Genomic DNA, 18,522 nt, shown 5'->3' with positions numbered 1-18,522 from the left:
AAAACTGCAGTTTGTGACATGCTTTCATCCTTGAACACTTGGCGAATCATGCCCAACGTCTCCGTACCCGATTTCCCCAGTCCAACACAAAACTTGATGGCGTACCTCTGTTCAATCGTTCGCTGCATTCTGCGCTTGCACCGACTCACTCGACAGGGGTCCACTGAAAACACGGCCTGGCCTCTACGAACGCGCTCAGGCGAATGGCGCTTGGCGCGTGTTAAAGGTTAGACCCCCCACTACCACGCCTGTGCGGTGCGAGCGTGCTGCGGTGTAGAGTCACGTAAGGGAAAGATTTTTCCTGATACTTTTTATATCATCAAAGATGATCATGATCATTTAAATCATCAAAGAATTCACCTGGAAAATGTAAATAATCCACCACACCATACCTTATTCTAATCTTCCTTTTAATGTCTGAAATAGAGTTGTTGAATTTGCTTGCTAACTATTGTATGCATGCAGAGGAAATATTTTTGTTGTTTGTAATGCTTACTTACATTCAATATACCTAGGTTCTTGGTTAAACACTTGGTGTTTCAGTAACCTTCATAATACACATTATCATCATTACTATGGAAATATGTCCATTGTCATCATGACTGAAATATTTTCTTAAGAGGAAAGAAAGTGAACTGGACTTGATTCCATACAAATAATAGAAAATTAAAAATTTGCTATATTATGCTTCCTAAAACCAACAAATTCTGTATTTATATTTATATGCTATTAGTAGTTTCTCATAATCAGAATGTGGTGGATGGACATATGTACTCATATATAGATGAGGCAGTTTCTAATGCAGAAAAGACATGCATATGTCTAGTCCAATGTTTGTGCTGAAAACTTTCTGACAAGACACACAAATATAACCTGAAGTAAGTAGAAATTCCAGAAGAACGTTTAGAAAAAGTATTCAGAACAAAATAATATGTCCCACCATCGAACCACAAAGGATGGAAAGAACAACCTTCCCCAGCAAACCACACTTGGAGCCAACAAAATTCCATGGATAAATAAAATACCAGGAGCATCATAGACTGTCTTCAGATCTATCTTGAATGACCCCACCACCGTTCCTGAGCACATAAACTTTCTAGAATGCAATACCTAAAAAAGAGAAAGACTGAAGGGAGTAAAAAATAATTAAATAACTCCTTATTATTAATTTGAATCCATGGAAGATACCTAAAAAAGAATTCTAATTATTATTTTAACTAAACTTTGCACCAAATGTTAAAGCATACCAGAAAAAGCTAAAATATCATTAAGCTGGCAGTGAATATTTTCCTGATTTGCCTCACAAACTGCATGGAATAAAGTCTGTCACTTATTGCTTTAAGAATGTTCTACCAAACGTCTATAAAACTACTAGTAAAATAATGGCATGGACTTTGTATTTCCTAGAATATTTATTATTTCCATTTTATAAGTGAAAAGCTTCATTTCAAATTTCTAAGGCTAGTAGAGGAAGTTTCATGTCACTATTATTATTAAATAATCACATTCAAGGCTGAAATGAACGGATTTTCTAAATGTGAGGTATAAGTCTTAGTGTTTTAAAGATTTAAGTGTATAACAGTATCTTTCATATATCTTTTCAATCATGCCAATACATTTGGTGCCAAGTACTGTACTATGAAAAGCACAATAGACCACTGTAGGCAGCAGTGCAAGGGCCAAGAAGGTCTACCCCTCATACATTCATACTGTACTATGAAAGTCAGGAATTATAATTAAATACAAACAAATTGCAATCCATTAATATAATCTTTGAAAATCAACCATTATACTTACCACAACTGAATGTTGGAAAACAAAAATACATTCAGAAACTCAAGTGTCTAGTATTTGGCACCATTAATAATTATGAAATCTAAAGTACGCTGGAGAATGTTTAAAACATTTGAACTTATGATGGAGCACAAACATCTGTTTTTATGAATCAGATCATTGCACTGAAATGATGCTTTTTGAGGACTATTCATGAATGTGCAGCATGTGAATCCAACCTATGAGAACTGCTGTTTGCAATGAGTAGCCTTCTTATTAAACTAGTTGTCACGTAGGGGGTGTTGGAGAAAAGAAATGAACATAATGGTAGATATAAAAATATGAAACCAGCTCCATTGCTGACAAAAACTGGCATTCTTCAGTGCAGCTGATAATAAAAGTTGTTGTCTGAACAACATTTGGAGCTCTTCTTCAAACAATTAATTGAAGAAGAAATTAGTTTAATATATTTACAGCAGGGCTGTGTATCCAGCACATACCACAAGAAGTGTAATCAAGGCTCCACTTGATGAACAAATAACCAGCAGAGAGCAATTTTTATGAATATGAACATTTGAAGCAAAAGTTTATATAAATAGACCAGATTATCTGTAAACCATAGGAACTGAAATATGAGATGTTATTACAGATTATCACAGAAAATTGTCAACTACTGTCACAAAATTTTATATGTTGTTGGTAAATGTTAAATGTGTGGACATTTCTGCCAATCGTGACTGTAAAATCACAGTAAGCACAATATTTTTGTATACAAAATTTATTCTCCTTATATAAACTTGATATTTTTCCACATGTCTCATGCCTTAAAGAGGGCTTTGAATGTTTCGGATACAGTATGTCACTTAGCTTGTTTACTTTGAAAGCTTTGACTGCGTGCCTCATTAACCTGTTTCTTTAATGAAAGCCATGTTTGAAATTTCCTCCAGAGTTGCTGATTATTGTCGTGAAAATTAAATGTATTTTCTGCAACCTTCCTTTTACCTGATGACAAAACCTAACCTAACAAGGGAAATCTATGGTGCTGATGCAGTGTTTGTTAATATGATCTACTAACATGTCCCTGAGCTCTCTTTGCTGTTGTAAGTGATCATCCATTTTCATACATTCCTGCCTCTTATTTTCTCCCTCTCATTTGACAAATAGTGTTTCTCTTGAAATTCAGTGTTCATGTGCTTCACAGCAGGAGAGGACTATAAATGATCAGTTATGTTTTCTAACTTCCAGCATACAGACTTATGAATTTTAGAATATCTTTGTGAAATGATTGTCCTGGTAGTATCTGCTATTTCAGTCTAAGTCAGCTTTCTCCAAGTTCTGCTAACAAACTGAGTCTATCAGAAATTTTTCCAAGAAGAAAACTATGTTTTTGCCAAAAGTCACTTTTTGATTACATGTACAATGCCAGAATTGAAAAAAACAAGTGGGTGAAGTATGTATGTAAAGTGTCTGTGAAGGAATGAAGCATTTAAAGGGAGCTTGGTAATAACTAAATTTGAGCTTAAATTCTTTGAATTGATCACAGATAGTAGCTATTTAAATATTTGTCTGCAACTTCAATTTTACTGTTGGAACTCAATCTGTGGCCAATGCCTAGTGGCAAAATATTTGGTCCTTAATAAATTTCAAGAGCAGCAGAGTTAATCTAACTACTTTAAAAAGAACTTCTATTATTTTGTAATTCATTTTATGATTACTAAAAATTATGGCCTGCCCGTAATTAGCTCAGAATTTTCGTTATGGTTATATATTTGACAAGGTACACATTCTAAATATAGACAGGTCTTTTCATGCAATTAACACAAACAAATAACAGTAAATAAAATCGAACAAAATTAAAGGCATACTTACTGATAATGTGATTATTTTATCAAATAACATCACTGGAGGCATATGGAAGTCAAACACAAAGTACTGGAAGAGAAAAAAAGGAAGCATATATTTTATTGCATTTCTAATATGTTCAGTAAAAATGTCTGTTTCTGGTATTGTATGGATTCAGTACATCATCAACCAGGAAGATTATGCCTAGTGTTTTGGGGGATTCTCAGGGAGTACTGTTAGTCCACTTTCAGAAGTGTGGTGAAAATATAAACTCTACATTGTAGGAATACTTTATAGTTCTGATGAAGCTTCAGGATGCAGCTCACTGAAAACCTCTAGGCCAACTGGCAAGAGAGATACTGCTTCATTATGACAATGCCACACTCAATACAGCCCAAGCAACCCAAGAGAGAATTCAAGAACTATAATGGGAACTCCTAGATCATGTCTCCAATCTAGACTTGGTCCCTAGTGACTTCCATCTGTTTGGTCCACTAAAAGACCCCTGGGTGGCAAACGTTTTCCTGATTATGAAGAGGTTGAAATGGAAGTGCAGAAGTGGCCAAGACAACAGTCAGAAGACTTCTATGCCATGGGTTTCAATGCACTGGTAAAGTGATGAGACATGTGTATCAGGGTTGGCAAAAGATATGTCTAGAAATAAATGTTTTCCCAGGTTTGAATATCATATATTTTAAAATTTATATCTATCTGTGACCTATTTACTGACTTTCCCTCATACTTATACCAAACATCAGTGCAAGATAATCAAGGGTAACAATTCTCAAACAAGGACACCACTAATTTTCTTGAAAAATGGTTTCATGAAGTTAGTTTAAGTTCAGATCAAGTGTAGGAATATATTTATTTTCTGTGTATGCCATATAAACTTTGTATCATAGTTGTTATATTCTCAGTGCTTGAACTTCTCTATCTATATGAGAACAACCCCATAAATATGTTAATACAAACTTGATCTAGTATGGAAATTTCTCTGTTCATAAATCAGGCCATAGAAAATTGTTACACTGGAACTACCAGACTATAGAACGCAAGGTCTTGTATTTTTATCTGCTGCCTCACCTCATTATAATATGGGCAGTTGGTACTCTCCTTCACACTTGTGTACTTCTTCTGGTCTCCCACCTGAATACAGACAACTGGGTCCATGTTCAGACCAGCCAGTTGCCGTGCTTCAATCACTGTTAGACACAACTGGAAATCCTGTGCCTTTAGTGCTGACTGCTGTATCGCTGATGTCATTGGCTTCAAACTGTTAATTTTAAAAGAACAAATGTAAGTCAAATAAGTAAAACAAGATCATGGCCATTTTCTCCAGATATTAAGTTCATATATAAATGATAAGTTTTCAGTGGCAAAATATCAATATTGAACTTCATTAAATTTGTTTACCGATTTAAAAGCAACTAGTGACAAACACACACACACACAAATTATGGTACTGTAAACCTGCATTAACATTATCAGAATTTTACATTACTAATTGGACAATCATTATCATACTGTGACATGTTGCACAATGGAGAACAACCCCTCCATACACAGCAGTGACGTGGTGGGTGAGTCAGCGCTCCATTCCCCCCCCCCCTCCGCACTGTGACATGGCACGCAACGCTGCTGTCGACACGACGTCAGGCAACAGCAGTACCCATTGCGTAACAGGCAAGTGCTGCGACTATATAAGTGAACCACACTGCCTATGAAGCCAGTTGAAATGTGGCCCTCGCCGAGTTCAGTTGTTGTCAGTTAAGTGCATAAATCGCCGAAGTGAGTTCTCAAGTTACGAGTTAGTTCTCAAGGCAGCAGTTATGAGTTACGAGTTAGCCAGCAGTGAGTCAGTCACCAGTTAATTGCAGTCCAGTATTTGTGATACTGTCAATGGCAGTAAAGTTGAATCTGTAAATTGTGTGATTGTAAGAGCGAATGTGGAATAAAATTCACTATATCCAGTAAGGCGTGAAGTTATTCGTCGCGTATACACCCAACACATGACACTTTGGTGTCAGAAGTGGGGTTGGACTTACACACGTGACCGACAGGATGCGAACTCAAGACACGTGACGATTTGGTGTCAGAATTGGTTTACGAACTTGAACACGCCTCGACGAGTAATTGAATTTACGAGGGCATAAACTGTTATCCTGAAAGAAAATGGACACACAGCAATTGTTGGAACTCCTGCAGAAAGAATTGAGGGCCCAGAGAGAAGCTGCCGAGAAAAGGGTTGACGACAGGTGGAAAGCCTGGCGAGAAAAGATGGCCGCCATGCGAGAAGAGCTGGTTTCACAAACGGAAGCCACCATAGAAGAAACAAGAGCTATCCAAGAAAGGACGGAAGCCAGCCGAACAGAAACAAGAGCTATTCAAGCAAGGACGGAAGCCATGAAAGAAATATTGGGCACCAGCCACATGGAGATGGTGTACGCATTTAAACCCGAATGGGACGTAAAGACGATAGACTGCCAAGAGATGGAGGCACATCTAGAAGAAGAAAAGCCGGCCCCAGTGGACATGAAACCTGAGGCGAAACAACAAGAAGAGGTCCCTGTAGACGACGTCGCAGTGATACCGTTCGCGGAACCTGAAGATGAATTGATGCCGATTACCCAAAAAGAGACGGTGGCCTGCCCAGTGGACACGAAACCTGCGGCGGCACAACAAGAAGAGGTCCCCATTACAATACTGGTCGGAGTGACGATGGCCTGCCGAGAAATGGAGGCACACCCAGAAGAAGAAGAGCCGGCCTCAGTGGACATGAAACCTGAGGCGGCCGACCAACGAGAGGTACCCAAGGAAGACGCCGAAGTAATGCCGGTCGGAGAACCGAAGCAGAAAAAGCGTAGGGACCGAAACAAGCGACGAAATATGAAGATTTCGACACGGGATAATTGTGGACCCCAGAAGAATTTGGCCGTAGACCGCAGAGGGACGAGCCGCCGAGAGGAAGTGACACGGCAGAAGAAAAACTGCAGGAAGACATCCCGTCGCGCGACAGTGGCACGACGTTGGAGAAATGCCTTCAAGAAAGAAACTCCCAAGGGAACTTTCGGATGCCAGCGGAAGGGATTGGCCGTCGACAATTGTCTGCACCGTCTCTGCAAGCAGCCTCATAACGAGTCTCAATCATTGCGAGGTGCCCGTAGCAGCATAGAGAAAACAGCAGTGGGCACTTTTGCGCCACGGTCTTGTACCAGCAAGTGGCGGGAAGTCCAGACGGAACGACGACGTCAGCGAGTGCAGGCCACACTGTTACGTAGACAAATGATATTTCTGAAGAAAGTAAAGATAAAGAATTGGACCTTGTGGGTGGGTTGACCCCCTCCGAAACGGAAGAAATGGAATAGTACACAGGAGGAGCCGGTAACGTAGAAACACCGGCCTCCCTAGCAAGAGTAAAAGAGGAAAGAATGAAAGTGACAAATGAATGAGACACAACTGGACCTTCTGGCGAGTTGAAAGGAAACCGCTCGAGACGAGCTGGTGGTAAGAGGGGAGCGGTTGTAACGGCCGGATAATAGTCGCTGCGAGAAGTAGCCGAAACAGGAGACGCAGAAAGCACAGCCTCCAAAGAAAAGGAACGGGGGTGAAACTTTAGGCTATTCGGGACGAACAGCCTTAAGGAGGGAGCAGTGTGACATGTTGCGCAATGGAGGACAACCCCTCTCTACCCAGCAGTGACGTGGCGGGTGAGTCAGCCCCCCCCCTCCGCACTGTGACATGGCACGCAACGCCGCTGTCGAAATGACGTCAGGCAACAGCGGTACCCATTGCGTAACAGGCAAGCGCTGTGACTATATAAGTGAACCACACTGCCTACGAAGCCAGTTGAAATGTGGCCATCGCCGAGTTCAGTTGTTGTCAGTTAAGTGCATCAGTCGCCGAAGTTAGTTCACGAGTTAGTTCTCAAGTTGCGAGTTAGCTACGAGTTAGCCAGGCAGTCAACCTTTCAGTGGTAGTCTAGCATTTGCAGTCTAGTATTTGTGATACTGCTGATGGCAGTAATTGTCGGATCTGTTAATTGTGTGACTGTAAGAGGGAATGTGAAATAAAATTCGCTATATCAAATACGGCGCGAAATTATTTGTCGCGTTATACACCCAACACGTGACAATACATTACTTACAAACTTTATTTTCACTACTAATTCAATATTTGCAGAACTAAAATTGCTTGAATTCATGAAATGTTTTAGTATGAAATATGTAAACATGTGCATATCATTGCATTGTACCGAACTTTACATGCTAAATTACATCTGTGCACCATCACCAAAATGATAGGAAGATCTATAGGATATTCTGTTATTATTTTCCATTTTTTTAATAATAACAAGACCCTTCTTCCACAGTCTGTGCATTTAGCTGGTGACACAGCCAACAACAACTGATAGAAGACAATCAAATGACAATCATGCCTGATAACAATCATACTGGTGATTAAGGAGGCTTCTATGATCTGGGGTGTGACACTGTGTAGTCTGGCAAAAGTTATTCAATGTGTCAGAGGACCATCAGTGAACTTCTATCTGACTACACAGCACCACATCTCAGAAGAAAGTAATCTTCATAATCAACACTGTGAGACATTCAAATCCGATATATTGAACATCAGGATTTTTCCAAACTACCTAGCATTAAAACCTAGAAGACTGTATCCAGCATGCTGATAGCTGGTTCATAGAGAACAGAAAAATATGACTGTATGTACAGAAAACATTACTGTGGCTGTGGTGATGCACTTATTATGCACATGGAATGGAGGAACAATGACAGTTCCTTGCACATAAGATGCAAGTAATGACTGTTTTCATTCCTTCCATTTTGTCACTCTCTCCATTGAATTAAATTAAGTGTCATTTTCATTCATAATGCTATCAAAACTCTAGTTCTCTGAACCCAAACTTGGTAGTTGAGGTATGGTTGTGTTATTCGCCATCTGACTGAAGAAGATAATGGTTGGACCCTCCCCTTTTTCTCCTTGCAATTGATAGTGTCAAAGCCCCCTGTCAATTCAGTACAATCTGTATATACGTTAAAAAGCTGAACATATGTCTATTTTTTATTATTTTTGCCTCGGAATTTCTGTAGAGAAGTACATTTATGCATATCCCTTTCTGATTGTCAACATCTCAAACACTGCTACTTTTCAGTCAATGACAAACAAATAAAAACAAACTCCGTGGCCTGTAGTCCGCAAGCTAAGTATACCGACCGAACGACCGCCGCTTGTCAGCGAAATCAATGCCAACTTTTGCGGATAGAGGATGTCGCGTGGCAAGAACAACGGATCCCCACGGCCGTTAATCTCGGTTTCCTAGACCGATTCATTCAATGACATAAAAATTGTAAATATTTGTCCTATAGGAACGGTTTGTTTCTCATAATGATCACGACAGATATACTTGTCAATATATATTTATACCTTGTTGTCACCTGTAACCATAACTATACGTGTAAGTCAAGAGACTGGTGGTCTTACCGCCTTGTCTGTTGACTGCGATCTGCAGAAGTGGGGCTCAGTGAGCGCTGGCTGCCATTGTCTGAGGACAGGGACGATGCGCTGCTTGTTCGTGATATGTGGTCTGTGGCCCCCACACTGTGCCTGGGGCCCATTTCACCTTCACCTCTCAGCAGAGCCTGGTTCTCCTCCCCATCAGAGTCACGTGGAGGTCTCTGTTTTCCCAGCCTCATGAGACTCTTCATGCTCTTAAGGGTCGAACTTCTGCAGCATACATACTGTACTTCAGACTATATTATCTAAGCAAATGAATGATTGATTCTTAGACCATGAATGATATTTTCGTTACTCAATTCATAAATGTCCTTAATTTGACTGTATCTTGAACTAGTTAAATCCAGTCTAAATGCTCACATTCCATTTCCTTAAGATCCATTTTACCATTATCCTTCCACCTATGCCGAATCTCCCAAGTGGTCTCTTCTTTTCAAGTTATCCAGCTGCAGTTTTTTTATGATTTTCTCACCTTCTCCTTTCGTATTACATGTCTCGCACATTCTTGTTGAATCGGCAATGTAATAAAGAAGAGCATAAACTGTACAAAAGTTTCATTATGCAACTACTTCTATCCCTCTTATATCCAAACGTTAATGAAACTGTTATTGAGGTAAGCTGCCTCACTGACTAAACACTACACCATGAGGGGTTTAGTCAACATGGCCTTATTTAAGACACCATCATGGTATTGGTGTGGAAGGATGTGAGAAAACCACGATAATTCTCAGTAAGGAAAGCCGGTGTCGGGGCCAGAACCTCAGGACTTGATGGATACTCACCGCTTCCTCTCCGGTGCCGGCGATTTGTCTGCAGCACTTAGAGATCCCACGCGCTTGAGGAGCGAAGCAGAAGCAGTGGTGGCCTTATCACCCTCAGCCGACTGCCAGCTGCCACGCCGTCCTTGTGTGAAACTGCGCTCCAGATTGGCGATGTTCTGCTCGATGTCGATCAGCATCTGCTGGTCGTCGTCCAGGGCATCGTAGGCGTCGGTTTCCGGCCAGAAGCCCGCGGAGCCGTCAGGGACCCTGTACCACACTTCGAAAGCTACCTTAGCCTGAAAGACAGAAACCGTGGGAAAACTGATGAATCCCTCGGGGAGTGAGGGAGGAACTAAAAAGAATTAGATACGACGGAAAAAAACAATGAAGGCAAAAAAGAAATAAAGATATGGAAAGAAAGAATATGAAGGCAGAAACTGACAAAACTATAGAGAGAACAGAAGGGGAAGGCAAATAGGTCTACTCTTGCGAATATTTATTCAATTTTGAGATTGGCCTCCCAATTCTATCGAACATCTATGAACTTTTTTTGATTAAGAAGACTAGTTTCTGTTTACCTAAAAGGCGTAGAATTTCTTGACCAGCTGGGCGAATATTTAACTCTTAAATAAATAATGCACCGTGATGTCCTTTCATTTTTCAGAAGATTGCAACAGAGATTTCACCAAACAAATTTTGTTAAATAATCATAATAAGTTTAACTCAGTAAAACAACCCAACAAATGATCAGAGCTACTTTAAATTTAGCAAAATCCCAAAGGATGCATTTAGACAATATACGAAATCCAAGCTGGAGTACAATTTTCCACTCTTAAAGAAATTATATTTGGCACTATTTAAAGTTGATTTCTATTCGGCCTAGTCTGAGTTGTCACGTCAGATGTCAATAATATTCATTTCATATATACTTGGCTTCGATCTATATGGATGTTAATGGAAGGTGAACATTAAAGTGGAACTAGCGCCATTGACAGACACATTAAGTACTGAAGTGGACTACTTACTGGGTCGTTAACCATCGGTCATATTACGAGCGTGACACGATAGTTCCATCAACGTGTCTTGCGGAAGACAGTGCCTGGACAGCGTCACTTTCATTACTGTGCGATGTGTTACTGACGCCTGCAATAAGTTACTTAGATAACACACACGGTACAAGTGTCGGAGACGTTGCCGCATGATTAAGGCGAGTCGTTCTCTGCCTTATTTCATAAATAAGATCCAGGCATGGCGGATACACGTGATGTAAACCGCGGTATTGCTGAATGTTCAGCACAAGTATAACAAAAGTCTGGCACTGGGCACTCTCTGGAATCAGCTGAATGCAATCAACCACGATGATTATAAATTGGTTAGCTCTCTTGTCGCATTCGGGATTGAGAGGTTAGCATTTCTGTTTCATAACTGGGAGGTCCCGGATACGAATATATTGTGACATGCTGAGCTATGGATGACGCCCCTCACCCAACCCCCGCCAGCCGTGATGCGCCGAGCGAAGCCGAAGCGAGCCGATGTTAGCCGAGTCCTAGCATCCTGGTCGCTAGGCAACGCAAGTCAACAGCGGTGACGTCACCAAGTAGTAACAGCGGTTACTACCGCTAGCGTTGCTAGCAACACAGCGCCAGGCAACAAGGGTGCCTATTACGTGGCCGTATTGTCCGATCGAGGCCACATAGGGAGCAGCGAAGGCTATTCACAGCAGTTGTACTGAGTCAGTCAGTCAGTCCTCGAGCTACCACCGAGTTAGTTCTGAGTTAGCCAGCAACCAGTCAGTTGTATTGTGGCATTTGGAGTGTACCAATTGTGCTACTGCAGATAGCAGTAATCGTAAATCTGTAATTTGGGTGATTGTAAGTGCGAATGTGAAATAAAATTCGCTATATAAAATACGACGTGAACTTATTTGTCGCGATATACGCCCGATACGCGACAATATTTACAGAGACTAGATATATTGACGGACATTTTCTTCAGCTGCTTTCGACAGATATTAAGAGAGTGCCAGAAACAGATCATGACCATCTCCTTTTGCATCCTATGCTAGTCGTAATTTAAATTTCGATATTATTTAACAGCAAAAAACTTTAAAAAGCGTCGTTAAATAAATCAGTTGTCAATGCATCTCTTATTTGTAGGCAGCGAGTTTCATTCTGTGGCAGAATTGTAATTTCTTACATTTCTGTATATGCAGATAACCGATCACAGTGGCCGCGCGGTCTAAGGCATGAATTGTCTTCACTCGCTCTGACGCTGGGATCTTGGGTTTGAACTCCGCTCAGGGAATGAATGCTTGGTGTGTACGTTTATCCTGTGTTTATGTTGTCCTGTGTTCAGGTAGCGGCCTTGCGGCGAGCTGATCATTCGTCCAAAGAGTCCTACCGTCTGTGAAAAATGATTACGGAACTGAATAAGAGACCTGGGCCTTGAATGGCCGAGAGACTCACTGCTCTACTTAGCACTTTCCCAGCTACATCGTTTTACAGCGTCAACTGGTAGGACGTCTGTAAATGCAGAATTAGATGGGACGTCAGAGGGAAGATTCCTGGCCATTTCGAATATATTATGACAGAATGTTCCTGGAGACGCGGAGGAAAGCCTCAGGCATGATACTGGTAACTGAACCAAGGTTCAAACCCCGGATATCAGAATAAAAAGAGGAATTCTAACAGCTACACCGCAACATCTCATCACACAATCACTTCTCTGTCATGAGTAGACACAATATTGTGACGTATTGCCCTATGGAGGACATCACCTCCCCCGCCAGCGGTGACGTAACAACATCGAGCGCTGTCGCTACTACGGTAACAGGCCACTCAACACTCCGCCCCCTCCTCCGCGGTGACGTGACAGCGCTTCCCACTATGACGCAACAGGCGACAACACATGTAAACACGGCGACTAGGCAACAGGGAAGCGAGTCGTTTTCCGTTGTCTGGCTGAGGGTTTATAAGAGAACTGCACTGCCTACGGAGTCAGTTAAAATGCAGCAGCCGCCGAAGACAGTTGGAATATAGCAGCAGTCGCGGAAAGAAGAACCGGACGCGCGGTTAGAAGATTTTATAGTGCGCGATAACTGAGAAGCTAGTCAGTGAAGACTTATTGTGTGACTTCAAGATTGTGCTCTGTAGTACAGTTATATTGGGAGTGTGTAATTCAGAGAGACTTGTAGAGCTCCCGCGTTATAAATACGTGAAGACTACTGAGGATAGAGTGAATAGAATAGTGTGTAGGGTTTGTAAACTGTGTACACCCGCAACAGTGTTATAATTAATTGTAGCTACGATTTGTAGGTTGTTAAATAAACCAATTAACAATCCGAACGGCGTCTTTGGTAGCAAAGAACGTTACTGGTCACTGAACCAAGGTTCAAACCCCGGATATCAGAATAAAAAGAGGACTTCTAACAGCTACACCGCAACATCTCATCACACAATCACTTCCCTGCCCTGAGTAGATACAATATATTTAAAGACGAAACAATTACCATGAGTATATCATCTCTTAATATAGGCAAACACGTGATCTACATGCAAAATGAAGCCAAACTGATAGCAATGGCAGGCGTAGCAGAACTGATCACAGAGCTACCGAGCATACGTTGTTTTCTTTAAGTGCATGAGATTCCCATGTAAGGTAAGGTAAATTTGTCCCTGTGCCTAACTAATTAAACACTACGTCATGAAGGCGTATGGGGGAGCAGATTTATAGGTCCACATTTTCTTGACCTCAACACAAGTTGGAGGTGAGTGGTCAGCTTAACGCCGCGTCCACTTCACCCCCGGGCAATAGTCCCCGGTAGCCAATAGATGGGAGGTTGGGTGGATGTCAGAGTCAGTCTGGACGATATAGAGAAGAGAAAATTCTTGCCTCCGCGGGACTCCAACTCCAATCCCTCGGTTTTCCAGCTAGTGGGCATTCTCTATACCGACTACGATATCCAGCCTCCTGATATTACCATGTGTATGTTCTAAAACAGACTTGAACTTGGTGACTGGGCTATGGGGAATTTTCTGTGCCAATTTTTCTTCTGAGAATGGGTAATGTGGACTTAATTATATAAACAGTATTTACTAAGTCGCTCGGTGTACAGTCAGGGAAGAAACTGTTTCCCTCTAGATAGATTTAACGGAGAAATGTAATGTAGAAATTACTAACAAAAGCCACCGATGCACTTGATTAAAAATACTTATAAATGGAGTAGAAAATTCAATTCACTTTATTAATTATCGAGAATCGAGAAAGTAAAAATGTTGGTGTAGTTGCTCATTTAGGGAGCGAATATAATTTTAGGAATTAATTTAAATTTAATTGAAATCTTTTAAATTTTATGTATTCAAAACATTGTTTTAAATTTGTTATGAAGGGGTTCAATGTATATTATTTCGACTGAATTCTATTTCGGCCGGTGTCGGTATAACAAAATCAGTAATTTATAAATAGATTAAATATACCGTGATCTCCTAAAATACGGCTCATTTTATGAAGTTATTGGTGATACGGTCTACAACGCTCATTAACATGTAATGTTTTTATTAAAATATTTATTTGATGAAATTTCTTTTTAATGAAACACAAAGAAAATAATATGTCTCAACACACTGACATATTGGGACCGTTTAACATTTTCCAATAGTAGATTTGTGTACTCAGTAATGTAACATAAAAGTCAATTAAGTATGTAAAATTCCAAAAGAACATTTGGAAAATACTTTCCCTGCTATTCTCGTTGTTTTGCCACATCACAAACTATAACTCTTGTCTCTGAGAGCAAGAGAAGCAAAAGCAAATTGCGCCGATAAATGTTTCATTTGAGCACATGGGCGTGAACCGACTCCAAGCAGGTGGTAGGTTCCGCAACGTCACGATGTACATTAGACTGGAAGAACGACTTATCGTCATGCAGCGTGTTGACACGCACCCATTTTGTTACCACGTTTATACTCGTTTGCGTGACTTCAGTTTCTCAGAACATAGCAATCTATGATAAATCCCCCACATTTTACGGACACTACTATGCAGTCTGTCTGCGAGGCGTATCCTTAGCACGACAGAGAAGACAGAATGGTCCATAACAGGACAGACTGGAGAGCATGCGCGTTGGGACAGGCTGGGCAGCATGTGTCTGTACTGGGGAAGGTCGGGCAAATGTAGTCCGTAACAAGACTTGCAGGAAACTTGTATCCAGACTGCGGAAGAAGCGAATAACCTGCTGTGGGTAGAACTACAGAAATCCAGGCGTCAAAGGGACTGTAAATATGTCACTTGATTACAGTCGTTAGCTGTTACTTCCATAGATGTTTGTAGACTTTGTCCATCGTCCATATTATAGAAACTAGAAAACACAGTGTTTCGGAAACTGGGTCTGTTTCCTTCCACGGTTTAATGGGAGAAGACACCTACTCCATACTATTTGAGGTTACCTCTTTCTAAGGGATCCGACAGAGTAGGTGTCTTCCCCTTCAGATGAGGACGGGAACAGATCCAGTTTCCGAAACGTTGGGTTTTCTAGTTTCTAGAATACCGAACGATGAGCAAAGTCCAAAAGAAACCGTAATTTTGAGTATAACACAGCATCGTCAGAACCTGTAGAGTCTATATTCATTCTTGTATTGCCGCTTATTTGACTGTACAAATTTTTATTTTTTTATTATGCTTATTTACAATCTACATCATTTTAGAGTATTAAGTAAATGTGCTGTAGGTGGTTGGCTTGCGAGGGAAACATCCAGTGATATTTCTCCTATATGTAGTCTATTTTATTGATTGATAATGTCTTGGGGCCATGTTCTGTTCAGTCTTCTTGTCACTGGACGTTGGTGTATAGCTCTTCTATTAATTCGTTGTCATGATTTACAGTTTGATTTTTGTACATTTCATTCATTCTTAGTATTTCATTTTTGACGAAGGGTATCTTTAGGTCATTATGGAGTGTAAGGTTGCCCACATACCATGGAATCTCTGGATGAGATTGATTGTCGACGGCTCTGCACATCCCCAGAGTTGGAGACCATAGGACGAAATAGGTTTCAATATAGCTTTGTATAGTAGTATTTTGTTAGTCATGGAGAGCTTTAATTTTCTCTTGAAGAACCAATACATTCGACGATATACTGCATAAAATGAGGAAAGTAATACGAGAGAAACTGAAATCACTTCCACAGATTTTATTTACGTATGTATTGATTATTTAACAACACTGTCACAAGCTCAGGGTACATTGCATCTAACTCCACTCTCGTACGTCTAGCGTGACGTCAGCACACCCAGTCTGAGACTTGGTAATTTCCAAGCAACCAATACGATCTCTTTCGTTTTACGCAACTTATTAAGCTGTATGTGACTAGCATATAATTACAAGTTAGGAAGTTATTTAACGGAATTTTAGGAACTACTTAGACTGTTTCCATCGAATGAGATGTGTGGATATTTATTATGGTTAAGTTCGAATGAAAAAGTGGCGGTGGCCTTCCTCAAGATACTATCCTACCATTCGCTTGGGAAAATTGATGGTTTCATGATATTTTCTTATACCTCATATTTGGTAAGTCCGTAAGACAGGCCAAACCCATTTTGTTCTGAATCCTTTGCGACTTATTTTTCAGTGACACTCCTGAAATTCAGCTTTATGTAGACCCTACAGCTGGAAAGCATCCTTAATAATGGTCAGAATTCTAGGTCAAGATTCGAAGTAGATGTCTTCCGAACGCAAGTATATGGCGGTAACATAAAAAAACCTGTCTGATGGACACATTTCTTAAATTCGTTCCTCCCGTTTGATAAATCTACGCAGTAAAACAAATTTCCGGTTTTTTCCTTTTCACAACAAAAGAAATTTAGTATCCTCTGATTCAAGATTCAGAAAAATCGGCTCATATTACCTGATAGAGATTTAGCATAATCAGCTGCAACAGTTACAGGCATGCCTGCATAATTTCACTGTCTAGAGAAAGACAATAGAAAATGATATGCAGAAAAAGTCTGTTTGATATAATAGGAGCTGAATAAAAAAAAACAGAAAATTGTGTCCCTGAAAGAACGGGAGAGGGGCACTGTATGATGTGTTTCTCTTTTCTTCGCTTCTCAGAATTTTCTCTAATTCCTAAGATAGCGTAACGGGTTTCGCTTAGTGCATACGCGGCCTACGGTCACTGTTGATTCGCTGCTTGGCAACCGTTTAATTAACAAATCAATCAATATACTGCTTCATTCTTAGAAAACACCAGAACATTGATTAATGGAATATATGTGCATAATATGAAAGTTCAGGTCTTCATGCAAACACGTGTCAAGACTGGAGTCATTTGGGACGTAACAAACTTTATTTGGATACAAAAGTAGCATAGTTTCTCTGCTTAAACAATGAGGCGGCAGAATCCTCGGGAGGGTTCGTACGTATACACTGAACAACAAACGTCACATTCTAGATTGTCCTAATTTTGATATATCATAATGTTACCATTATAATTACCCAGTGTAGGCCTAAATTTGTATGATGAAAACCTTGGGCGAGGAAGACACGCGTTTGCTACTTTGGCTTCATAAAAGCTATCCTTGTAAGAAGTCATGGAGGCCCATAAGGTTGTGAGACGTTGTGGCTCCCACATTTTCTCTAGACAATCTGCTCACAGATGGCAGTAAGGTTGTTAGCCTTAGGTACTGGACGCCCTTTATCCCCAGGAATATTCCTGGTACTCATTTCTGTTATAGGCTGGGTCGACCCCAGAACTATACTGCGGCTGGAAGGATTAGGTAACTTGAAAAAAAAAATCCAATGCCCTCCTCGGATTAGATCCCGCCACCTTCCGACTTGTAGCGTAGTCCCTCAGCCAACTACGCTACCGCCTGCCCCATTTTTGCTTTATAGCTGAACCATAAAGAATTACATTCAGTTTTTCTGATGAAAATTTACGCGTATCTTTGCTTTCAAGCCAATCATATAGTTGGTCCACCGCTGAATGTACGTAAATTGTAGTGGAGTTAGTCATTTTTACGGCATCAAAGGATCACTGGATAAACTGGGAACACTTAACTTCGTGTTCCATAAAACTACGAGGTTTCTTGTTCACTTAAGTACATATAAATTTGTAAGGGAAGGCACAGTAGCACTAAGTCAGATGGCCTTGCCGAGATAAAATGTATTTTACATACAGTTCACTGGATCTAGTACCCAGTACAGAGACTTGTACAGTTTTTGACGGATGAAATTTTCGTAGTCGAAGTATTTTAGACATAAGTGTACGCTAATGCTACAGTAGTGCATGACGGTCTAAGACATGAAATGCCTTCGTCCTCTGGAACACTGAGATCGTGGGTTCAAATCCCACTCAAGGCATGGGTGTCTGCGTAAAGTAGCGGCCTATAGTTCAAGTGGTTAGTCGCTGGCTTCCCACCGCGGCGGCCCGGTTTTGATCCCGGGTCTGGTCAAATTGGATTTGTGGTCGACAAAGTGGCACTCGGGCGGGTTTTCTCCGAGTACTTCGGTTTCCCCTTCCAGTCTTCATTCCACCAAATTCTCCGTCATCATAATCACCCGTGGCAGGCTACAGTAGGCCAATCAGTGGCTGCTGTGTCGAGTGGACCAAGTTGGACT

The 18,522-nt window shown here is 40.8% G+C and overlaps 1 protein-coding gene across 2 annotated transcripts in view; it reads right to left on the bottom strand.

Annotated features, from left to right (window-relative positions):
* Positions 1-18,522, bottom strand: part of LOC111874417 (otoferlin) — a 222,554-nt gene that overhangs the window by 71,886 nt on the left and 132,146 nt on the right. For both annotated transcript variants that reach the window (XM_023869914.2, XM_033755444.1), the window contains exons 4-7: positions 9,930-10,204; positions 9,115-9,357; positions 4,699-4,888; positions 3,643-3,705 (exon numbers count right to left, since the gene is read on the bottom strand). In XM_023869914.2, coding sequence (XP_023725682.1) covers positions 3,643-3,705; positions 4,699-4,888; positions 9,115-9,357; positions 9,930-10,204 — 771 coding nt within the window. The remainder of the gene's footprint in view (positions 1-3,642; positions 3,706-4,698; positions 4,889-9,114; positions 9,358-9,929; positions 10,205-18,522) is intronic.

The sequence above is a fragment of the Cryptotermes secundus genome, unplaced genomic scaffold (assembly GCF_002891405.2).
Source record: "Cryptotermes secundus unplaced genomic scaffold, Csec_1.0 scaffold251, whole genome shotgun sequence".
In the NCBI taxonomy this organism is placed as follows: Eukaryota; Metazoa; Arthropoda; class Insecta; order Blattodea; family Kalotermitidae; genus Cryptotermes; species Cryptotermes secundus.
Note: the sequence above shows the minus strand (reverse complement) of the source record. Positions and strands in the feature narration are given on the sequence as shown.